Source organism: Salvelinus namaycush, chromosome 25 (genome assembly GCF_016432855.1).
Source record: "Salvelinus namaycush isolate Seneca chromosome 25, SaNama_1.0, whole genome shotgun sequence".
NCBI lineage: Eukaryota > Metazoa > Chordata > Actinopteri > Salmoniformes > Salmonidae > Salvelinus > Salvelinus namaycush.
This window is the reverse complement of record NC_052331.1, coordinates 17,718,797-17,744,646: the sequence shown is the minus strand read 5'-3', so window position 1 is coordinate 17,744,646 and position 25,850 is coordinate 17,718,797. Positions and strand designations below refer to the sequence as shown.

Below are 25,850 nucleotides of genomic sequence, written 5' to 3'. Positions count from 1 at the left end.
ATCCATTAAACCTGTTGTAGGACGCAGGTCAAACGAACGACTAAAGTGAACGAGTCACTCAGAAAAACGAATCATGAATCCCGAATCAGTAAAACGAGTCGTTCAAAAATAACGAATTGTTCGCGAACTGCACGTCGTGTGTGCGTGCGTGCGCATGCGTGCATGTATGTTGTGACGTATAAGCGGCATATAATTGTATGTTACTCTGTATGGAACATGAAGATAAAGAGAGGTGGGCTAGTCTGTAGTGTAGTATATTTATTTTGTGATAAATGTGTTTACCATCACCATCTTGTTATTGAATATAGTATGATATTGTAATGGGTTAGAAATGTCTGTTTTTCCCCAATTATGCTCTTCCTTTGTATTTCCTCATTCCCCTTCACACTAGGGCTCCCGAGTGGCGCAGCGGTCTAAGGCACTGCATCTCAGTGCTAGAGGCGTCACTGCAGACCTGGTTCGATTACAGGGTGTATCACAACCGGCCGTTATTGGGAGTCCCAAAGGGCTGTGCACAATTGGCCCAGCGTTGTCCGGGTTAGGGTTTGGCCGGGGTAGGATGCCATTGTAAATAAGTTTTTTTTCTTAACTAAAGGTTAAATACATTTTTTATAAAAAATAGTATATATTTCTTTAGAGTGGATGTGGCGTTTGTTTGGTCAGTATTGCATAATTTCTACCATATAGGCTAAGCAACTCTGCACTTTAAAAAAAGAAATGCCATGTTGACCAGTTTAACAACGAAAATATCAGTCACAACAATTAACTCTACAATGGTATTACCATTTGAATTACCATTCTGTATCTCTCGTGACATGTAACTATGAACTCATATTAAATGTTTGGGCCTACTATAATTACATTGGGATTTTTTATTTATGTGAATGTTGTCTGTACAGAATAATTTATAATCATCGATATGGATCCGGAGTAGTCAATTATTGGTAAAAAGCAAGACATTTTCTCTCAATGGCCTCAAATTATATTCAACTGAACTGGCACCACAGAGAAATGTACCCAACATATATATTGACCATTTTCTCACAAACAAGTATACTGAACAAAAATATAAATGCAACATGCAACAATTTCAATGATTTTACTGACTTACAGTTCATATAAGAAAATCTGTCAGTTAATTGAAATAAATGAATTAGGCCCCCGTCTATGGATTTCACATGACTGGGCAGGGGCACAGCCATGGGTGGGCCTGGGAGGGCATAAGCACACTGACTGGGAAGCCAGACCCAGCCAATCAGAATGAGTTTTTCACAACAAAAAGGCTTTTTTATTAGAGAGAAATATTTTCATCAGCTGTCCGGCTGGTCTCAGACGATCCCTCAGGTGAAGAAGCCGGATGTGGAGATCCTGGGCTGGCTTGGCTACACGTGGTCTGCGGTTGTGAGGCCGGTTGGATGTACTGCCAAAATCTCTTAAACAACGTTGAAAGCGGCTTTTGGTAGAGAAATTAACATTAAATGATCTGGCAACAGTTCTGGTGGACATTCCTGCAGTCAGCATGCCAATTGCACGCTCCTTCAAAGCTTAAAACATCTGTGGCATTGTGTTGTGTGGCAAAACTGCACATTTTAGTCTGGCCTTTTATTGCCCCCAGCACAAGGTGCACCTGTGTAATGACCATGCTGTTTAATCAGCTTCTTGATATGCCACACCTGTCAGGTGGATGGATTATCTTGGCAAAGGAGAAATGCAGGGATGTAACAAATTCGTGCACAACATTTAGAGAAATACGTTTTTTGTGTGTATGGAACATTCCTGGGATCTTTTATTTCAGCTCATGAAACATGGGGCCAACACTTTGCATTGCATTTATGTTTTTGTTCAGTATAGACTAAGCTTTGTATATCATTTTGTATAATTCTTGATGACCTTTTTCCATTATTAAACACTTTGGTGCAGATGTTGTATTCACTCTTGACAGTTACATCAGCTACCATTTACTTTACATATATGCATTCCTGCCTTTTGACCACTGCTAACATTCGACATTTGTGAGTGGGTTAATTAGACCTGGGACACCAGGGGTGTGCAATTAATTATTACGTAGAACAGAAAACCAGCAGGCTCTGGACCTCCTATGGTAACAGTTGAGTAACCCTGGCCTACAGTATAAAAGCATGCCCTTATCCAATATTAGTGTTGCATCTTTTGGATATTAGTCTGTTAATTTTGACATTGCAAAGTAGTTGATATATAGAAATTAGGGCATATTTCCCACTCCCTAATATTGTATATAAAAACATAAGCTTCATTTTCACATGTGAAATCTTTGATAATATCTAGCGCCTCTAAACACTATTTTCAACATACTATACGCTCATTGGTTGAATCACTGGCGGCAAGAATACCATCGCATTTCCATTTCCTCTATTATTTGGGAACGCACACCAACACAGAGTGGAAGACGGACACAACGCTGAAGAAAACTATGTAAACCAAGGATATTCTTGTAGCTACCTCAAACACCTTTGATCAAATTAAACAATAATTTATGATAAGAAATGCGATAGTGTCAATTGTTAGTTCGAAGTGGGCTGTGAGCTACTGTAGAAGCCCACTGTAGCGGCAACGAGACGAGGTGCACCGCCTCTCGACCAGTCTAGACTGTCGCTTCCATTTCTCCGGTGTGTTGTGGTTTGAAAGGCGAAGCGCGCTGCATAGGAACTTGGTTAACAGTTCTTGACACTAAACATACGGGTTGTGATCGATGGCGGACCCAGAACCATCACAACAACATGAGACGGAACAGATTGACGACGCAGAGTTGGCATTCAAAGGAATAAACATGCTGCTCAACAACGGATTCAAGGAGAGCGATGAACTTTTCAGAAAATACAGGTTAGACGGTGCTGTGCCATAAACAATTAACTTGAAATACTGTTTCATTGGTTGTTTGATGTGGCGAAGATTTGAATTATAAGAGTTATCCTATAAGTATTTATGCTGTATAGTTTGTTATTTCCGGCTTTGTTTATTTTTTCAGATTGAGGAAGCCCACGTGAAACTGATTAGTAGGCCTATAGGGTATAAACCAATTTGCAGTGGTGGAAAAAGTACCCAATTGTCATATTTGGGTAAAAGTAAAGATACCTTAATAGAAAATTAACAATAAAATACTACTTAAGTAGACGTCTAAAAGTATTTGGTTTGAAATGTAGTTAATTACGTATCGAAAGTAAATGAAATCGCTAAAACATAACTTAAGTATCAAAAGTAAAAGTTAATAATTTCAAAGTCCCTACATTAAACAAACCAGAAGGAATTTAACATGTTTTTACATTTACGGATAGCCAGGGGCATACTCTGACATAATTTACAAACGAAGCATTTGTGTTTAGTGAGACCGACAGATCAGATGCAGTAGGATGACCCGGGATGTTCTCTTAATAAGTGCGTGAATTTGACCATTTTACTGTCCTGCTAAACAATCAACATGTAACGAGTACTTTTGGGTGTCAGGGAAAATGTATGGAGTAAAAAGTACATTACGCGTTTTTATATAATTGACGTGACCTCTTTTTCTTCATATACCATATGTTGTAGTTTAAACCCTATTTTACATCTATAATGTTTGTGTTGTGCTCGCCATCAGTTGAGATATGCTATTGAATACAGGATGGGTGTTATGTTTTGGCTGATAAATGTACTAAAATGGGTTTACAATTGAAATGTAAACTTACAAATGGTACCACAAAGATGGTTGGAGGTCCACACAGAATGTTGACTTGAAATGGAATATATGTTTTAAATTATGCTGTCAATCCTCCTTGGTGAACCTATTGAAATATAGATAAGAGAATATACATGACCATTTAAGTTGCCTTTCAACTGTGGGTGGACTGGTGATCTTCTTTGTGGTAGTAATTAGAAGTAAAAATGTCAATAAAATGTTTATGATGTACCAGCTAAATTGAAGTGGTCTGAAGGGATAGGTCCATTCTATGAATTATATTTCTATGATTGAAATGACAACCACCCTGTACTCAAAATCATGTTGTTTTCTCAACCTGTGGCTGGCACAACAACAACAAAAAACTCAGATGATGTAGTCCAGGTATTCCCAAACTGGGGAAGTAAATGCCTTCGGGGGTACGGCAAATAAAAATGTGATTAACACGTCAACAAAAAAAAATCATTTTTTTCACATTTTCAAACAGTTAATTTATATTTTCCAAAGGGGCAATACATTTGGGTCAGGTTTTTTTCTCGCCTGAGTAGCCTCGTTTCACTGCCCAAAATAAAATTTAACCATCTTGCGAAATAACAACACAATGTCAAATACAGGTAGCCTAGTCAAATAATTAACATCCAATCACTTTAACCGTTACTCTCTCGTGGGAATTCCACTAAGGGTCCGTATGTAGCCAAACGTAGCTGCTGCTCATGTTGGTATCTGTACTGATGGCGCAAAAGCCATGGGTAACTTTGTTAAAGCAAGGCCCCTGAACTCGTCTATTTTCTGCACTATGCAATGATATGGGCAGCGACCATGTAACGCTTTTACAACATGCAGAAGTGCACTGATTATCAAGGGGCAAAGTATTGACACGTTTTTTTTTAAATTGAGAGGCGAGCTTAAAGTTTCTTTACTGACCATTATTTTCACTTGTCTGACCGCTTGCATGATGGGGAGTTTCTCACACGACTGGCCTGAGTGATGTTTTTTCTTATCTGAATCTAGGATTACAGGGACTCTCTGCAACTATACTCAATGTGCGGAACAAAATTGAGGCTATGATTAAGAAGTTGGAGCTCTTCTCTGTCTGCATTAACAAGGACAACACACAGGTCTTTCCATCATTGTATGATTTCTTGTGTGCCAATGAACTCAAGCTTACGGACAATGTCAAATGTGATATAGCGAAGCACCTGAGTGAGTTGCGTGCGCAATTACGCAGGTACTTTCCCGAAACGGATGACACAACTGGATTCGTTATCCCTTTCATGCCCTGCCTCCAGTCCACTTACTGATATCTGAACAAGAGAGCCTCATCGAAATTGCAACAAGCGGTTCTGTGAATAAAATAAAAAATCAGAATCGACTGCCAGATTTCTGGATTGGGCTGCGCTTAGAGTATCCTGCCTTGGCCAATCGCGCTGTTAAGACACTGATGCCCTTTGCAACCACATACCTATGTGAGAGTGGATTCTTGGCCCTCACTAGCATGAGAACTAAATACAGACACAGACTGTGTGTGGAAAATGATTTAACACTGAGACTCTCCAATACAACCCAACATTGCATAGTTATGTGCATCCTTTCAAGTACACTCTTCTCATTAACCTGTGGTGAGTTATTCACAATTTTCGATGAACAAATAGGGTTTTATATGTAAGATGGTTAAATAAACATTAAAATGATTGTTTATTATTATTTGTGCCCTGGTCCTATAAGAGCTCTTTGTCACTTCCCACGAGCTGGGTTGTGACAAAAACTCACACTCATTCTTATGTTTAATACATGTTTTGTATAGTGTGTGTGTGGCAGGCTTACAATGATGGCAAAAAACAACATTTGAGAGTCCGCTGACCCTGGTGCTAGAGGAGGCACGCAGCTGGAGGTTGAATGTTTGAAGGGGTATGGGACTATAAGTAGTTGGGGAACCACTGAATTGTAGTCAAAGCTACAGCATATGTGAATATGAAGAGAGAAAAAACGAGTGCGTGTAATTTAGTTAATTGACATTAAAGGTTTAAAAAATATATAATAAAAAAAATAATAATAATGAAATAGATTGACAACATTGTTTGTAAGCTTTGAAATTATATAAAACTCAACCTTTTCCAGTGATGACATGGATGTCTCATGGTATGGTGGGGTATGCAAAATGGTCCAACTAAATGTTTTGGCATTCAGGTCCAAAATGTAACTTTCTGACCACTTCTTCCATGGGCAAACATGTATGTAATGTTTAAATCAAAAGGGATACTGTCAACGTGATTCAGTGGTGATTTTAGCATGTAAATCTTGGTGGGGCAAAAAAAAAATGTAGGATGCCTGCCAGCAAAGCCACTACACAACACTAAACAATACATTAATTGCACTATGACGATGACAAATGGTGCCCAGAAAGGGCCTTTTCAACCACTCCACAAATTTCCTGTCAACAAACTATAGTTTTGGCAAGTCGGTTAAGACTAATTTGTGCATGACAGAAGTAGTTTTTCCAACAATTGTTTACAGATTATTTCACTTATAATTCACTGTATTACATTTACATTTAAGTCATTTAGCAGATGCTCTTATCCAGAGCGACTTACAAATTGGTGCATTCACCTTATGATATCCAGTGGAACAACCACTTTACAATAGTGCATCTAAATCTTTTAAGGGGGGGGGGGGGGGTTAGAAGGATTACTTTATCCTATCCTAGGTATTCCTTAAAGAGGTGGGGTATCAGGTGTCTCCGGAAGGTGGTGATTGACTCCGCTGACCTGGCGTCGTGAGGGAGTTTGTTCCACCATTGGGGTGCCAGAGCAGCGAACAGTTTTGACTGGGCTGAGCGGGAACTGTACTTCTTCAGAGGTAGGGAGGCGAGCAGGCCAGAGGTGGATGAACGCAGTGCCCTTGTTTGGGTGTAGGGCCTGATCAGAGCCTGAAGGTACGGAGGTGCCGTTCCCCTCACAGCTCCGTAGGCAAGCACCATGGTCTTGTAGCGGATGCGAGCTTCAACTGGAAGCCAGTGGAGAGAGCGGAGGAGCGGGGTGACGTGAGAGAACTTGGGAAGGTTGAACACCAGACGGGCTGCGGCGTTCTGGATGAGTTGTAGGGGTTTAATGGCACAGGCAGGGAGCCCAGCCAACAGCGAGTTGCAGTAATCCAGACGGGAGATGACAAGTGCCTGGATTAGGACCTGCGCCGCTTCCTGTGTGAGGCAGGGTCGTACTCTGCGAATGTTGTAGAGCATGAACCTACAGGAACGGGCCACCGCCTTGATGTTAGTTGAGAACGACAGGGTGTTGTCCAGGATCACGCCAAGGTTCTTAGCGCTCTGGGAGGAGGACACAATGGAGTTGTCAACCGTGATGGCGAGATCATGGAACGGGCAGTCCTTCCCCGGGAGGAAGAGCAGCTCCGTCTTGCCGAGGTTCAGCTTGAGGTGGTGATCCGTCATCCACACTGATATGTCTGCCAGACATGCAGAGATGCGATTCGCCACCTGGTTATCAGAAGGGGGAAAGGAGAAGATTAATTGTGTGTCGTCTGCATAGCAATGATAGGAGAGACCATGTGAGGATATGACAGAGCCAAGTGACTTGGTGTATAGCGAGAATAGGAGAGGGCCTAGAACAGAGCCCTGGGGGACACCAGTGGTGAGAGCACGTGGTGCGGAGACAGATTCTCGCCACGCCACCTGGTAGGAGCGACCTGTCAGGTAGGACGCAATCCAAGCTGTATCACAATTCCAGTGGGTCAGAAGTTTACATACACTAAGTTGACTGTGCCTTTACACAGCTTGGAAAATTCCAGAAAATGTCATGGTTTTAGAAGCTTCTGATAGGCTAATTGACATAATTTGAGTCAATTGGAGGTGTACCTGTGGATGTATTTCAAGGCCTACCTTCAAACTCAGCACCTCTTTGCTTGACATCCTGGGAAAATCAAAAGAAATCAGCCAAGACCTCAGAAGAAAATTGGAGACCTCCGCAAGTCTGGTTCATCCTTGGGAGCAATTTCCAAACGCCTGAAGGTACCACGTTCATCTGTACAAACAATAGTACGCAAGTATAAACACCATGGGAACACGCAGCTGTCATACCGCTCAGGAAGGAGACGTGTTCTGTCTCCTAGAGATGAACTTACTTTGGTGCGAAAAGTGCAAATCAATCCCAGAACAACAGCAAAGGACCTTGTGAAGATGCTGGAGGAAACCGGTACAAAAGTATCTGTATCCATAGTAAAACGAGTCCTGTATCGCCATAACCTGAAAGGCAGCTCAGCAAGGAAGAAGCCACTGCTCCAAAACCACCATAAAAAAGCCAGACCACAGTTTGCAACTGCACATGGGGACAAAGGTCATACTTTTTGGAGAAATGTCCTCTGGTCTGATGAAACAAAAATAGAACTGTTTGGCCATAATGACTATCGTTATGTTTGGAGGAAAAAAAGGGAGGCTTGCAAGCTGAAGAATACCATCCCAACCGTGAAGCACGGGGGTGGCAGCATCATATTGTGGGGGTGCTTTGCTGCAGGAGGGACTGGTGTGCTTCACAAAATAGATTGCATCATGAGAAGGAAAATTATGTGGATATATTGAAGCAACTTCTCAAGGCATCAGTCAGGAAGTTAAAGCTTGGTCGCAAATGGGTCTTCCAAATGGACAATGACCCCAAGCATACTTCCAAAGTTGTGGTAAAATGGCTTAAGGACAACAAAATCAAGGTATTGGAGTGGCCATCACAAAGCCGTGACCTCAATCCCATAGAAAATGTTTGGGCAGAACTGAAAAAGAGTGTGCGAGCAAGGAGGCCTACAAACCTGACTCAGTTACACCAGCTCTGTCAGGAGGAATGGGCCACAATTCACCCAATTTATTGTGGGAAGCTCGTGGAAGGCTACCCGAAAACGTTTGACCCAAGTTAAACCATTTAAAGGCAATGCTACCAAATACTAATTGAGTGTATGTACACTTCTGACCCACTGGGAATGTGATGAAAGTAATCAAAGCTGAAATAATTCCCTCTCTCTACTATTATTCTGACATTTCACATTCTTAAAATAAGGTGGTGATTCTAATTGACATAAGACAGGGAATTTTTACTGAGATTAAATGTCAGGAATTGTGAAAAACTGAGTTTAAATGTTATGGATTAAGGTGTATGTAAACTTCTGACTTCAACTGTGTGTGTGTGTATGTATGTGTGTATATATATATATATACATATTATTATTATTATTACTGAGGGAAGGAGGTTGTTGGCCAAGATCTCGCAATACATGGCCCCTACCCTCCCCTCAATACGGTGCAGTCGTCCTGTCCCCTTTGCAGAAAAGCATCCCCAAAGAATGATGTTTCCACCTCCATGCTTCACGGTTGGGATGGTGTTTTTGAGGTTGTACTCATCCTTCTTCTTCCTCCAAACACGGCGAGTAGAGTTTAGACCAAAAAGCTCTATTTTTGTCTCATCAGACCACATGACCTTCTCCCATTCCTCCTCTGGATCATCCAGATGGTCATTGGCAAACTTCAGACGGGCCTGGACATGCGCTGGCTTGAGCAGGGGGACCTTGCGTGCGCTGCAGGATTTTAATCCATGACGCCGTAGTGTGTTACTCATGGTTTTCTTTGAGACTGTGGTCCCAGCTCTCTTCAGGTCATTGACCAGGTCCTGCCGTGTAGCTCTGGGCTGATCCCTCACCTTCCTCATGATCATTGATGCCCCACGAGGTGAGATCTTGCATGGAGCCCCAGACCGAGGGCGATTGACCGTCATCTTGAACTTCTTCCATTTTCTAATAATTGCGCCAACAGTTGTTGCCTTCTCACCAAGCTGCTTGCTTATTGTCCTGTAGCCCATCCCAGCCTTGTGAAGGTCTACAATTTAACCCTGATGTCCATACACAGCTCTCTGGTCTTGGCCATTGTGGAGAGGTTGGAGTCTGTTTGATTGAGTGTGTGGACAGGTGTCTTTTATACAGGTAACGAGTTCAAACAGGTGCAGTTAATACAGGTAATGAGTGGAGAACAGGAGGGCTTCTTAAAGAAAAACTAACAGGTCTGTGAGAGATTGAATTCTTACTGGTTGGTAGGTGATCAAATGCTTATGTCATGCAATAAAATGCAAATGAATTACTTAAAAATCATACAATGTGATTTTCTGGATTTTTGTTTTAGATTCCGTCTCACAGTTGAAGTGTGCCTATGATAAAAAATGACAGACCTCTACATGCTTTGTAAGTAGGTAAACCTGCAAAATCGGCAGTGTATCAAATACTTGTTCTCCCCACTGTATATATATATATATTTAATTATTTGGTTAATGTTCATTTTTGCTGAAAATGTGGGCCTCAAAGCAGGTGGGACTTCTGTCACATTTTAGTCACTTTAAACTCCTCCACTGTTTGTGCATACGCATGTGTGTGCACACCAGTTTAAGTGAAACAAACACTTTTATTGTTATGTATCCTTAACTGAACCAGATCAGGAAGAGAGTGTCACTGAGGGAATATGTACATCTAATGTCATATTGTGGTCATAACTCTATAAAGTGTGAAAGTCAGCCATTACACAGCCGAAAGCAGAATTTTGCCGTCACCCCTGCAAGCTCTCTGTCTCTCTCTCTTTTCCACAACTGTGTCATAGTTTGTAGACACCTCTTTCCCTGCTCACTGGCTCTATAAAGCTGTTTAATACATTGCTTTGTTTCTCCCTGCAGCGAACTAGCTACAGACCTGTCTTGTATCATGCGGAAGAGACATTGTCATTCAGTGTTTATTTGCAGTTCTCTCTAATATGAAGTGTTTCCTCTTTCCCTCAAAGCAATGCGAAAGTGTTGACTCCAAGCACTTTTGCAATATGCTAATGTCCTTATCACTTCTCTATACTGTAAGTTTGAGAGGATTGTTGTGATGAGCAAGCCAAACTGGACTAGGGATATATCTTACAAGGATAATTGAAATAATAAATAGATTTTGAGATTTTTGCAGTACAGCTGTACTTTGTCAAAGAACCTGTTTGAACTAGATTTTTAGCTAAGATCCCACCCCAGATGGGAAGACTATTGCTGTGTTCAAGACAACTTGGAAACTCAGAAATGTACTACTTGGAAACTCGTTGTAGAAAAAGAGGTCTGAGTTTAGCACTTGGAAACTATCACAATTAACCAAAAATAAGTTCTACGCAAAAACAAAAGTATGCACATTTTAACTCTGAGTTTCTCGAGTTGTCTTGAACGTGGCAAAGATCTGAGTTAGCAGTGGTTGGGTTGTAGGCCTATACCATACAAAGCAGGTCACACCCATTCCCGTCATGTCAGTCATTGAATCAAGGTTACACTCCGAGAGCAAACAAGTTGGTGTTCTCAAACTGTTCACAGTACCTCCTCACTTGTCAGATATCATCAGCAACCAAATCATTGTCATCATTATTCATATCTAGATCAACAATGTGACTAGGTCTAAGTCAGTAGATTTCTTGCCTCGCCTGTAAAGGGTCTTACATTGAAATGATCAGGATAGCGTGTTGAATAAAATGTATATTTAAACTTCCTTTTAACAGTCATTCCGTGTGGTTGGTCCTTTTGCAGGTAGGAATACATACAGATTTCTGTCACCTGGGGTATGCGCACAAGATGAAAATATATGCATGAGAAGCTTGCATACTTGCCAAGCTCGTGCATGTGTTTACATAGTGCTTCACATGAAGCATGTGCAGAAACATCTGAACGCACTACGAGTGCTTTGAAAAGTTTATATAATTGTACTTTCCTGTGGATATATTGTCTTGAATTCCTACCTGCAAAATTACCAACCACACGGATAACCAGTAAAGCAAGTTAAAATATAATTTTATTCCATATTCTGGCTTGTTGAGGTCGTGAGAGTAAACTTTCCTGATCCAAACACTCAGTTATGCCCAACGTAGAATTAGTGCCTTCAGAATAACCCTTTGTATTCCGTACATAAAGTTAATTTCTTTGTCACATTTTTTTTCTTCACATTTGCAGTTTTACTTTGGTACCTTATTGCAAACAGGATGCATGTTTTGGAATATTTTCACTTATTTTCACTCTATCAATTAGGCTAGTATTGTGGAGTAACTACAATGTTGTTAATCCAGCCTCAACCATTAAACTCTAACTGTTTTAAAGTCACCATTGGCCTCATGGTGAAATCCCTTAGCGGTTTCCTTCCTCAACGGCAACTGAGTTAGAAGGGCGCCTGTATCTTTGTAGTGACTGGGAGTATTGATACACCATCCAAAGTGTAATTAATAACTTCACCATGCTCAAAGGGATATTGTCTGCTTTTTTTTATTTTTACCCATCTACCAATAGGTGCCTTTCTTTGCGGGGCATTGGAAAACCTCACTGGTCTTTGTGGTTGAATCTGTGTTTGAATTCCACTTTTACATTATGGGGTATTGTGTGGAGGCCAGTGACAAAAACATCTCATTTGAATCCATTTTAAATTCAGGCAGTAACACAACAAAATGTGGAAAAAGTGAATGGGTCTGAATACTTTCTGTAGCCACTGTAAATTTAAATTAAATGTCGGGTTTCCAGGCTATTGGCATCCTTGCATTTTATAATGGAGTACAATCAAATCCAATTTGATTTGTCACATGCGCCGAATACAACAGGTGAAATGCTTACTTTACAAGCCCTTAATCAACAATGCAGTTTTAAGAAAATATTTACTAAATAAACTAAAGTAACACAATAAATAACAATAATGAAGCTAAATACTGGGGGTAATGATATCCGGTTTGTTGAGGTAAATTGTGTATGTGTAAAGTATTCAGAACCCTTGACTTTTTCCACATTGTTACGTTACAGCCTTATTCTAAAATTGATTAACAACAAATCTGCATCAATCTACACACAATACCCCATGATGACAAAGCAAAAACTGTTTTTTAGACATTTTAGCAAATGTATTAAAAATAAAAAGCAGATATCACATTTGCATAATTATTCAGAGCCTTTACTCAGTACTTTGTTGAACCACCTTTGGCAGTGATTACAGCATCAAGTCTTCTTGGGTATGACGCTACAAGCTTGGCACACCTGTATTTAGAGAGTCTCTCCGATTCTTCTCTGCAGATCATCTCAAGCTCTGTCAGGTTGGATGGGGAGCGTCGCTGCACATATATTTTCAGCTGTCTCCAGAGATGTTCGATCGGGTTCAAGTTCCGGCTCTGGCTGGGCCACTCAAGGACATTCAGACTTGTCCCGAAGCCACTCTTGCATTGTCTTGGCTGTGTGCTTAGGGTCGTTGTCCTGTTGGAAGGTGAACCTTCACCCCAGTCTAAGAACCTGCACCAGAGTGCTCAGGACTTCATCAAGTATCTCTCTGTACTTTGCTCCGATCTTTCCCTTCATCCTGACTTGTCTCCCAGTCCCTGCCACTGAAAAAACATCACCACAGCATGCTGCTGCCACCACCATGCTTCACCCTAGGGACAGTGCCAGGTTTCCTCCGAACGTGACACTTGGCATTCAGGCCAAAGAGTTCAATCTTGGTTTCATTAGAACAGAGAATCTTGTTTCTCATGGTCTGAGAGTCCTTTAGGTGCCTTTTGGCAAACTCCAAGCGGGCTGTCATGTGCCTTTTACTGCCTTTACATACAGGCCTGATTGGTGGAGTGCTGCAGCAATTTTTGTCCTTCTGGAAGGTTCTCCCATCTCCACAGAGGAACTCTGGAACTCTGTCAGAGTGACCATCGGTTTCTCGGTCACCTACCTGACCAAGGACCTTCTCCCCTGATTGCTCAGTTTTGCCGGCCGGCCAGCACAAGGAAGAGTCTTGGTGGTTCCAAATTCTTCCAAAGATGGAGACCACTGTGTTCTTGGGGACCTTCAATGCTGCAGACATTTTTTGGTACCCTTTCCCAGATATGTGCCTCGACACAATCCTGTCCCGGAGCTCTACAGACAATTCCTTCATCTTCATAGCTTTGTTTTTGCTCTGACATTCACTGTCAACTGTGGGACCTTATATAGACAGGGGTGTGCCTTTCCAAATCATGCCCAATCAATTTAATTTACCACAGGTGAACTCGAAGTTGTAGAAACATCTCAAGGATGATCAATGGAAACACTTGAGCTCAATTTCGAGTCTCATAGCACAGGGCCTGAATACTTGTGTTTTTTAATACATTTTCAAAAGTGTCTAAACCTGTTTTCACTTTGTCATTATGGGGTATTGTGTGTAGATTAATGTGGAAAAACATTCATTTAATACATTTTAGAATAAGGCTTTAATGAAACAAAATGTGGAAAAAGACAAGGGGTCTGAATACTTTCCGAATGCACTGTAGCTAGGGGTGAAGTGACTATGCATAGACTAAACAACGAGTAGCAGCAGTGTAAAACAAAAGCGGGGGGTGTCAATGCAGATAGTCTGGGTGGCCATTTAATGAATTGTTTAGCAGTCTTATGGCTTGGGGGTAGAAGCTGTTAACGAGTCTTTTGGGCCTAAAATGTTCTCTTTTCAAAACTGGTTGAATGGCTATTTTTACTCTGTAGGCACCTGCTACTTACCACAGGTGAGAGAATTGAGTTAGTAATTGACTAATTTGCCTCCAACCAAATACATTTGAATTCTTCTGAATTCGGGAATAATTTAGAGCAGGCCATTTTTGGGACTTGAAAGTGAAAAATACAGAGTAAACGCGACAGGCTTAGTTAGATCCTCAAACACACACACACACACAGCTTTGTCTCCTGCTGATACCCCAAATGTCACATCTCCCACTAATTATGTTGAGCTCTGAGCTGTCATAAGAGATGAAGGGAACTGAATGTTGACACCTTCATCCTCCCATATTGCTATACTGTCATCTTAAATGGAAATGTTTAGAATTTAGGGTTCTTGGAAGTAAATAACCATCCAGACTTTGAGGCATGAATGCGACTACTATTAAACGTTCTCATGGAGCAGTCTTACGAATCACATTTAAGTAATTACTTTAGCCCGACTCTGCCACCTTTTGAGCGCTGTCTTCAGATGCTCTGCACAATGAAGAGATCCAGATGGTATTGCTGGAGGATACCTAAGTTTGACTTGAAACAACCCTATAACTCTCACCCATCTTCACCTGTCCTGGCTGTCTCTCTTAAGAAACTGAACTGTTTTAGCCTTACCGCAACCATCTCTCTGTCTCCCTCTCTCTTCTAGGACCCACAGTCCACTGATGAGTTTCGGAGCCAGTTTTGTCAGCTTCCTGGTGAGTAGGGGTGGAGAGGTCAGAGGAGGTCAACTTCTGACTGAATTACTGTACGTCTCCCAAATTCCACTGATATTCTCATTTGATACTCTGCAATGCAGACAATTGGATTCTATTGGAGTGAAGAACAGGAAGAGGTCTGTATTACAGTCTGTTATGTTGTACGTTTTATTGAATGCCAACCTTTTTAGTTCAATAGTTGGCTTTTCACAGTACATCTCTATTTCATACATAGACCTTGTCATAGTGGATTTACGGTGCAGATTGACTGAATGAATTGAAGGTCACACAAATAATAGCACACCCGGGATATCCTCAGCACTAATCTTGCTGTGCATCACACGCTGCTGGCGGGTGATTCACCAAACTGATATAATTGGCTCACGGTGGGTTTGAATACTGACAGGGAATACATTATTTGTGCACATCTTTGAAAATGATCACAGTAGATAACATGTTAGTCTGGTAAGTCCAGGATGAATAGTTGGTTGTCTAGCTGTGCTGTTCATTGTTATACAGTTGAGGGCAAATTTATTGGCAGCCTTGCACGTTTCACTATTTCATCTAAAATAAGTTGAAATTGAAATAATGTTTAGTGTTCATACATGTAATTATTTGATTTACAACTGCACAGGAGCCCCCCCCCCCCCCCCCCCCCCCCCAAAAAAACAAAATTATTCAACGTAGAAATTATTTCGATTCTTGTTTACTGTGTAGTTTCTTACCTGTGGTAATATACGTTTCAGGTACCTAAGGGGTGAAAAAATTACCTTTCAACAAGAGAAAGCAGAACATTCCACTCCGTTGTATAGTGCTAGGGTGCCAATATATTTGACCGCATGTCTGTTGCTGACAGGATAATTGTTTAGCCTACTTTCAAACAATAGTGTTGGTACATGATAAGGCATTACGCCAAGACTACCATACTGTCTAGAATGAGAGCAAGGCCCTGACTTGGTACTGTATGAATCTGCCTGTGTGTGTAGAATGCCATGATGACGTTTGAGGAGGAGAAGATGCAGATAGCCTTTGAGGACCTCAGAGCCACTGAGAGACTTTGTGAGCGAGACAATGCCGGGGTCATCGAGACCATCAAAAATAAGATCAGGAGGAGTGTAAGTGAAATACAATGTGTACACGCACACCTAATTAACCTCATCGAAGCTCATACCTGTATGTAGCACCTCCCACCTCCTCTATCCACACACGCCTGACTTGTCTTGCGGTCTGCCAATGTCAAGTTGACGTCATCTTCTCTCACGGTGCTGTGTTTGGCTTTGCTACAGATGTATGTTTGGCCTTGCTCTGCAGTTTAGACGTTGACCTCACCGTGCTCTGTGTGTTTGGCCTTCCTCCAGGACCCCCAGAGGTCAGGGGTGGCTATAGTAGACCGCCTCCAGAGACAGATCCTTGTGGCAGACTGCCAGGTGTACCTCGCTGTCCTCTCCTTCATCAAACAGGAACTGTCAGGTGAGACGCCTCCTCACTTCTACCTTGACCTGCGTGTAGGCTTATAGCTGACTGCTTGACAGATTGGCTGTGCTGCTACTACTAGACTGAAGGACTGCACTGTGTTGTGGCTACTCACTGGTACAGTTTAGAAGATCGTAGGTCTGTTTCAATATCTTGCATACTGATTATAATGCATGCTCAATAAGTGATTTGCTGTAATGGGCCTTGGTATCTAGACCATGTCTCTCAGTACTCTAACATCCAGCTGCTTTATGTTAATCATATCTCATGGATTTCCCAAACCCACCCAGCATACATCAGAGGAGGCTGGATCCTCCGCAAAGCCTGGAAGATGTACAACAAGTGTTACAGCGACATCAGCCAGCTGCAGGATTGCAGCAAGAGGAGGTCCTCCAACCAGCAGGCGTCTCCCTCTCCATCCACTGACCAGGCCAACCACGGCGCGGCCAAGCTCCCAACCCAGAGGACCAATGGGGTGAGCCCGGAGGCCCTATCCCGGCTTAAGGGCTCGGTCAGTTTTGGCTACGGCCTGTTCCACCTGTGCATCTCCATGATACCGCCGCACCTGCTGAAGATCGTCAACCTTCTGGGTTTCCCCGGCGACCGTCACCAGGGGCTGTCCGCCCTTGCGTATGCCAGTGAAAGTAAGGACATGAAGGCCCCCTTAGCTACGTGAGTAGGTGTACCACTACCGACCATAGGGTGTCTTTTTTGTTGTTGTCTTGTGTTGGTTTATTTTACTTTATTGGCTTGAACTGTTTTTGGGGTCATTGCTGTGTAATAATTTATCTCATTCAACATATGTCATATGGACATGGTGACCATGTATTTAATGATAGAAAATATATGTAGTAATCCTACGTAATGTAGCCTATACATGGACTAGACAGAGTAGTGTGATTATTTGGGAAGAGAAAAGAACCAGCAGACCTGAGAGAGCTGAGAGAGAGGTCCCTGGTCTGTTTCCCCTACTACATACAGAGCAGCTTAGCTGGCTCTGAATATTTATTTGTATTTTTTTACCTTTATTTAACTAGGCAAGTTGGTTAAGAACAAATTCTTATTTATGATGACTGCCTACTGCCAAATCCTAATCCGGACGACGCTGGGCCAATTGTGTTCCGACCTATGGGACTCCCAATCGCGGCCGGTTGTGATAAAGCCTGGAATCGAACCAGGGCCTGTAGTGACGCCTCTAGCACTGAGATGCAGTACCTTAGACCGCTGCGCCACTCGGCAGCCCTCGAGAATATCAGCGATTCATATTGAACAGCTTATTTATTACTGGAGTCACCACCATACTGATTAGAAATTCTCCGCTATTTGATTCTGCCCACACATCCACAGCAGGAGGCAGAAGACACAGGGTGTGTCCCACATGGCACTTCATTCCTTCCGCAGTGCAATGCATTTGACCAGGGCCCATAGGACTCTGTTCGAAGTAGTACACTATATAGGGAATAGGTTGTCATTTGGGATAAAACCACAGCCTTCACCAGACCTGAAACCCATTAGCTCTCTGCCACTCTGCCAGGGGCCAAGATTAACTGCTTTAATAATAGAGAGAAGCTGGCTGATGCCCCTGTCCTGGTTGAACTTCAATGCCTTGGCAGAGAACAATGATTGTATTTATTTTAGGAAGACACATGTTCAACATTTAAGATGAGATTAACTTTATTGTGCCTGAAGGGAAATTTGTCTTGGACTTTCAAGTGCTGTTGCTTTCACATCTAAGCTGCATGCAACGGTTGATTCTGCAGAATATTGATTGATTTTGTTTTTAGCTGACGTATTTGCGGAGTGTGGTAGCAGGCTGTTCAACTCGAAATGAGTCATATGTTTACCGACAGCTGTGATATGTCTTGGTTTCTTGACTGACTCTCTGAATGCTGATGTTCACCGGTATTCCTCTCACTGTTGTCAATAACGGTGGTTTCTCTCCCCCTGTGGCAGGTTGGCCCTCTTGTGGTACCACACGGTAGTGCAACCCTTCTTTACCCTTGAAGGCTCAGACACACAGGCCGGTCTGATGGAGGCGAAGGCTATCCTCCAGAGAAAGGAGCCCGTATACCCTAACTCCTCCCTTTTCATATTCTTCAAGGGCAGGGTGCAGCGTCTGGAGGTAAGGACCTGGGCCATGTTCAGTAGAGAGAAAATGTTTTAAAACACAATTTAAATGAAGTGGTTCAACCTAAATGTCGCCAATAATAACACCTATTTTCTTGTGCTCCAGTGTACACTACTCGACACAACCTAGATAGAAGTAGACAGATACCACAAGGAAACCTGTGTCTACAACTGTGGCTGTAGTGTGTTCCTTGTCCTAATCTTCCCCCTCTCCTCAACTCATCCAGTGCCAGATCAACAGTGCCTTGACGTCCTTCCAAAATGCCTTAGAGCTGGCTACAGACCAGAGGGAGATCCAGCATATTTGTTTGTATGAAATAGGTACAATATGCTTTTACTTCCTCACTTAAACCTCAACTCTTAACGTATATAACACCATTACCTTGTTGTTCCTGAGTGACACTTCATTCTCTCTGCTCTCAGGGTGGTGCAGTATGATCGAGCTGAAGTGCGGTGACGCCTACAAGGCCTTTCAGCGTCTGGCGACTGAGTCACGCTGGTCCCAGTGTTACTACACCTACCTAACTGGAGGTGAGAGGGCAGAGGTTAGAAGTCATGTAATTAGAGGTGGGGTTAGAAGAACGCCCTCTTGTTTTTTCTTCAAAAGTAAAATAAGTTCCATAACTGGGAACGTTAACTCACCTGAATGAAAAGCTTCTGAACTATTAGCAATAATGGCTTACATCCTCTGATAACGGTAATATGTTGCTGTTGAGATACCCTGCAGACTCTAACGCCTGGACATCTCTCTGTGTTTGTGGTCCACTATAGTGTGCCAGGGAGCGTCAGGCGATCTGGAGGGAGCTGCCACTGTCTTCAAGGACGTACACAAGCTTTTGAAACGGAACACCAATCAGATAGAACAGTTCTCTATGCAGAGGGTGAGCGTGGGACTGGCAACAGCACATTTCTATAGATATCCATGTGAATTATTACTTCCAGTGAGGAGAAATCCTTTTGCGAGTCACACAGTTACAAGGTGATCTGAAGTAATTGTACGGAGGAAAATTGGCAGTTGATTATGTAGTGAGTAGAATTCTGCTTCTCGGCTGAGATTGTAAACGTGCGCCTGTGTGTGTGCAGGCGGAGAGGCTAAGCAAACACTCCCCATCCAGAGAGCTGTGTATCCTGGCTGTGATCGAGGTGCTTTACCTGTGGAAGGCCCTGCCTAACTGCTCCACCTCTAAGCTGCAGACCATGAGCCAAGGTACGCTGTGAAAACGTACAGGAAACACCATACACAGACCACATCAACACATGCATAGACAGACCCCTTATACATAGGGCTGTGGCGTTGATGACATTTTATCAGCCGGTAACTCATGCAAGTTACTGCCCGTCTCACGGTAATTGACCGTAAATTAATGTAAACACTTTTAGCATCTCCAGGCCTCCGCATACAAGTCGCTAATGAGCGCCTTTTGGAACATTTAAAAACAAAAAGTCTGAATCCATTTAATATATACCATCACAATGAATCCATTTTATTTTAGGCAGGTCTAAAGAAACATTATGATGTGAAGAAAATGTATTTCAGAAGAACAGAATAACATACAAGCCGACTCAGAAGATGATATCTGGCTATGTGCCCTGCCAATGGCAGCCTAAGCTGTAGGCTAGTTCATTTAGCAGACAAGATGTGCTTATAAATCCCATGCCATTATTTTTGATCATATGATTTTATAGGAAGAAGAATATAATTGAGCTTAGCTGAATAAAGTAGAAAGGATGTTTTTCTCACCCCCGAACGAGTGCACATATGAAGTGGCTATGTTGAGCATAAAAGTGATCATTTGAAGCGGGTTCTACACGCTAGATTTAGAGAGAGAAACCTTAGAATGTCTTAGAAATCAAACCAGAAATGTGCTGCATGATGCGCTCTGTTCCTTGCCTCAGGCGGCACACGCTGTTCTCTCATGAAGTGATCATATTCTCACCCATCAGACTTTTCTCAATTTAATGTTGGCTTTAAATATATTAAAGTCATTTCAATTTAGAATGGCCCATTTTATCAAACGGGCGCGGGAAAAAAGACCTGTCATCCGTTTGCACTCCAATAGTGAATGGAGGCTCCTGCGGTTCCTTTTTCAAGCATGCCAGGTAGGCTACTCTGGTTCTGCAGCGGAGCAATGTGTTTAATATTAATAGCTGAGAAGTAATCATAGTAGCAGCTGGGATCCTCTTTATAGTGGCAACCATCAAAGCTCTGCTTTCACAGGGTTGCATATAGAAATGTCTATCAGAACCCTTACTTCACTCCACGCATCAACCACTGTTTGAGGAGCAGCCTCTCGCTGCGTGACAGGTGATATTCCTGTTTGAGGAGCAGCCTCTCGCTGCGTGACAGGTGATATTCCTGTTTGAGGAGCAGCCTCTCGCTGCGTGACAGGTGATATTCCTGTTTGAGGAGCAGCCTCTCGCTGCGTGACAGGTGATATTCCTGTTTGAGGAGCATGCTCTCGCTGCGTGACAGGTGATATTCCTGTTTGAGGAGCAGCCTCTCGCTGCGTGACAGGTGATATTCCTGTTTGAGGAGCAGCCTCTCGCTGCGTGACAGGTGATATTCCTGTTTGAGGAGCAGCCTCTCGCTGCGTGACAGGTGATATTCCTGTTTGAGGAGCATGCTCTCGCTGCGTGACAGGTGATATTCCTGTTTGAGGAGCATGCTCTCGCTGCGTGACAGGTGATATTCCTGTTTGAGGAGCATGCTCTCGCTGCGTGACAGGTGATATTCCTGTTTGAGGAGCAGCCTCTCGCTGCGTGACAGGTGATATTCCTGTTTGAGGAGCAGCCTCTCGCTGCGTGACAGGTGATATTCCTGTTTGAGGAGCAGCCTCTCGCTGCGTGACAGGTGATATTCTGCCCAAACTCTGTATGCCATGGGCTCCCCAACCCTGTTCTTGAAGCTACCCAGTGCTTAATATGGGAAACCTAGTGTAATCTGTGCGGGAACATTTGATCGTAACATATTTTCACAACGAAACATATTTGATTAAACTGTTGACAGCCCCTCTGTGCACTCGAGAAAGGAATGAAGGAGAGCGAGGAGGAGATGGAGACGCACGGTGGTGAGAGATTCTGTAGCTAAATGTTAGCCTATTAATTATGAAGAGAGGGGAAAAAACGATTTAATTTTGGAGTATAGGCTAGACCAATGATGTAGCAAAGTGTGTGTCTGCCGTGCGTAATATGCTGTGTAGGTTATTAGGAACAACCATTATTTTAATGGCTTTTTTTCAGGTTTGGGCACATAGGCCTATGCATACTGTAAGCTCTAATATGCGTATCATGATCTATATGCAACGTCTTAAATGCTTTTAATTAATCTTCACCTTAGAAAGCGCTGTCCATTTTGTTGTTTGGCTTTGAAACAAGATCCACAACGACCATGTTTTCCACTGTTTCGATCTGTTGTTGAACTTTCTTCAAATTGATCATCACAGTGATGTCAAACAATGTAGTCTAACGGTGCATGGTACTGTTTTTCATGGGATGTGATTTTCTGTGGTATTTGCATTGATGTCAGAGTGAGTTGATGGACAATAGAGTGCTGAGCACTAGGCCCTTAGGACCTGATGGAGGGATAATAGAGTGCTGAGCACTAGGCCCTTAGGACCTGATGGAGGGACAATAGAGTGCTGAGCACTAGGCCATTAGGACCTGATGGAGGGACAATAGAGTGCTGAGCACTAGGCCATTAGCGACCTGACGGCCGTAAGCAAGTTGGGTACTACAAACGCATCAGCGCCATTCATGTACAGATCGCAATAGGAGGCGATTACCACGACTAAATGGTCCCGTGGAATTTGACTTAATACGGTCTCCGCAATAGCCATGCACATGATCAAACTCCCAGTCCCAACCACCACGGTTGCTGCACATTCAATTATAGCCTATTCTCTTTTGGCTATGCAGGACATCACACACAACACTTCCAGTATCTGCTACAATTTCAGTCAGCGTGGTTATTGAGCTTTCGCTGACTAGTTGTGGTGGTGCCATGAAAGTGAATTCCTGTGAATCTGGAAGGAAATTCAGTGGGTTGTTTCTGTCTCCTCTCAGTTCTGCAGGAACTAGATGACATCTCATGTGCCGGCCTGAAAAACTTGCTCCTTGGTGACATACACAGATGTCTCGGCAACATGAACGACTCCATTCAGGTTCTGTCTCCTCACCATATTTATATGTATTGAAAACAAAGTACTCATAGTATTTACCTACAAATATTAATGTAGTCAGAATAGTGAATGTTTACTACTCTTTATTATGTCATTGAACATTGCAGTGCTTCCATCTGGCTGCCAGAGATGAGATGGGCTGTCAAAACAACTCCTATGTGCAGCCCTACTCCATCTACGAGTTAGGCTGTGTCTTACTGGACAGCCCTGAGGTGAGCTGTGTATATGGTGTATCGCGCAACGTGTCAACCCCGAGGAGAGAACGTGTATGTTGCTTAACGCGGTAGTTGATTGAGATTGTGGTTCTTCTCTTCTCAGTCTGAAGCGAAGGGCAGAGCTTTGATGCTCCAGGCCAAGGTACAGTAGGACTTCACTTCTACACTGGGCCAAGAGTGTATCCTCGTTTTTGGAAACGTGTAGCTTTCAGCTGCAGTATTTGGAATGATCAATCAAGTCCGACAGTCATCCATAATATGCATTTTATATTATTTGATATTTCCTTACCAATATGTGCACTTGTGAATATTTCTATGTGATGTAGTAATGTCATGTGTGTTTGTACAGGAGGACTATGCTGGCTATGACTTTGAGAACAGGCTCCATGTGCGTATTCATTCAGCTCTGGCTTCCATGAGAGAGGAGGTGACCCCACCCTGACCGCACCCTTTCTCGACCATACATCCACCCTAGCTTGTGTTGGGGGTAGAAGGAGCTGGAAACGGCTCCCTTTATCTCCACAGCACTGTGATGGTTCACTGCAATGTGTTTTTCAGTTGACTTGTTTTTTTTTATATATAATGAATGTGCCATCAAGTTTGCAATGTATAGTTTACAGTAAGAGTTTTCTGGAGCGATAATGCAGGAATAGTTAAGACTACTGGAGTGTATTAGTGTGTTTTAAACCAGATCAAATATGTACAGTAGTTGCTGCTGGGAGGCAAATGCAACTTTTTACCAGGAAAAAGTGTATTTTTGGGGGGAAATCTATCAATGTCAGTGCTATCTAAATGGTACAATCCCATCTTTATTCTTTCCCATGTGATGGGAAAGGGTTCCGATGCAGAACTGGGTATGCCATTGGGTAAGCCACACTCCATTATAAATTAAACAGTGCCTAGGTTGCTGCCAGATTATGACCTGAATGTCCAATGTCCTGTTGCTGTTACAATAGTAGACCATCTGAATGCACAAATCCTGTGCTAATACTCATCACGTGGCACTGTAAATTGGGGAGATTTTTTTTGTTTTTTTTAAAGTTTATTTCCTGCAATTCTACACATTTTGCCATGGGTTGCAGAGAACATTCTGCAGTTTTAAAGGCCCAGTGCAGTCAACATTTTTATTTTCCTTTGTTTTATATATATTTCTACACTAGGAGGTTGGAATAATGTTGACTGCAATGTCTCTTCACAATCCTCAAGTCCAGAACAGACTATGGGAGGTGCACAGTACTACATGGGGCCATGGCTACATGGAACTCTATTCCACATCAGGTAACTGATGCACGCAGTAAGATCCGATTTAAAAATAAAAAAACAGATAAAAATACACCGTATGGAACAGCGGGGACTGTGAAGACACATACACACACAGGCACAGACACACATACACATGATAAGGCATGCACTCTACACACCTACAGATGGATTTTGTATTAGATGTGATAGTAGAGTAGTAGCCTGAGGGAACACACTTAATGTGTTAAAAGTTTTATTAAATGTAATATTTTAAATTGTATATAAAAGCCTTAATGTTTTTGGACCCCAGCAAGGCAGCAGCTAATGGGGATCCTTAATACAAATACAAATAATACTGTGAACATGATGATGATAATACCCTTTTAGTGTAAGAGCAGTTTGAGTTTTTGGCCTTCCATGGTGACCTCACCGTGCGGTAAATTAGTTAATAGACCAATAAGAAAGGGTTCCAAATCTGCCAATAACAGCACATTGTCAGATTTCCCCTCCCCACTCAGACCACTCCCAGACAGTACTAATGAAATTCTTTCTTGGGAAATTGCTCTTTGTTAAGAAGCAATTTTTGTTTCTTTTTGGCCATTTTAATTTAAAACAATCACAGTAAGGTACTTATTTGTTACCCAGAAATGATTTGATATTGAGATTAAAAATGGCTGCAATGGATATTTTTAAAGCAAGTTGTCTGAAATTCTACACATTTTGCCATGGGGTGGCGAGAACTTTGCAGTTGTATAAAAAAAAATCTGTTTTACAGCTAATTTCGTGCAATTCTACTGATTTTTGTAGTGACTTATGCCATGTTAATATAATATCTGAGTGAGAATGACTAACAAAATCATTGTGTGCCCCCTGGAGGTCAGGGCCCCTGGGCATGTGCCCTGTGTGCCTGGTCGCTATTCGGACAAGTTTAGATAGCTGGCTAGACTAACAAGCAATAATTGAGTGACTGTAAGTGACTTACATAATGAGAACAATTGCTGATGCACAACGAAATTTCAAAATTGGACCTGGTGTATTCTATTATTCTTACTCTCAATAGTAAGTTGAGACCCCGACTGGGTTCTTTAAAAAAATATATACAGTGCCTTCATAAAGTATTGACACCCCTTGAACATATTTTGTTGTTATATAGCCTGAATATAAAAAAAATCTCATCTATTTGATTGAAAATGAAATATAGAAATATATCATTTCCACAAGTATTTACACCCCTTAGTCAATACATGTTAGAATCACCTTTGGCAGTGATTACAGCTGTGAGTCTTTCTGGGTAAATCTCCAAGAGCTTTGGACACCTGGATTGTACAATATTTGCACATTATTCTTTTTAAAAAATGTTCAAGCTCTAACAAGTTGGTTGTTGATCATTGCTAGACAGGCATTTTCAAGTCTTCCCATAGATTGTCAAGCAGATTTAAGTCAAAACTGCAACTAGGCCACTCAGAAACATTCAATGTCGTCTTGGTAAGTGTTTTAGGTAATTGTCCTGATGAAAGGTGAATTTGTCTCCCAGTGTTTTGGATAGCAGACTGAACCAGGTTTTCCTCTAGGATTTAGCCTGTGCTTAGCTCTATTCAGTTTATTTTTATCCTAAAAAACTCCATAGTTCTTGACGAGGAAAAGCATACGCATAACATAATGCAGCCACCACCATGCCTGAAAGTATGAAGAGTGGTACTAAG

The 25,850-nt window shown here is 42.2% G+C and overlaps 1 protein-coding gene across 1 annotated transcript; it reads left to right on the top strand.

Moving 5' to 3' along the window:
• The first annotated feature begins 2,399 nt into the window (after positions 1–2,399).
• LOC120020068 (tetratricopeptide repeat protein 39C-like) lies at positions 2,400–24,170 on the top strand. The gene is made up of 14 exons (XM_038963506.1): positions 2,400–2,859; positions 14,864–14,912; positions 15,899–16,027; positions 16,271–16,382; positions 16,676–17,057; positions 18,339–18,507; positions 18,740–18,833; positions 18,936–19,043; positions 19,284–19,393; positions 19,596–19,719; positions 22,575–22,672; positions 22,798–22,902; positions 23,009–23,047; positions 23,255–24,170. The coding sequence occupies exons 1-14, from the start codon at positions 2,729–2,731 to the stop codon at positions 23,345–23,347; spliced, it is 1,743 nt and encodes a 580-aa protein (XP_038819434.1). The 5' UTR covers positions 2,400–2,728; the 3' UTR covers positions 23,348–24,170.
• Positions 24,171–25,850: the final 1,680 nt, after the last annotated feature.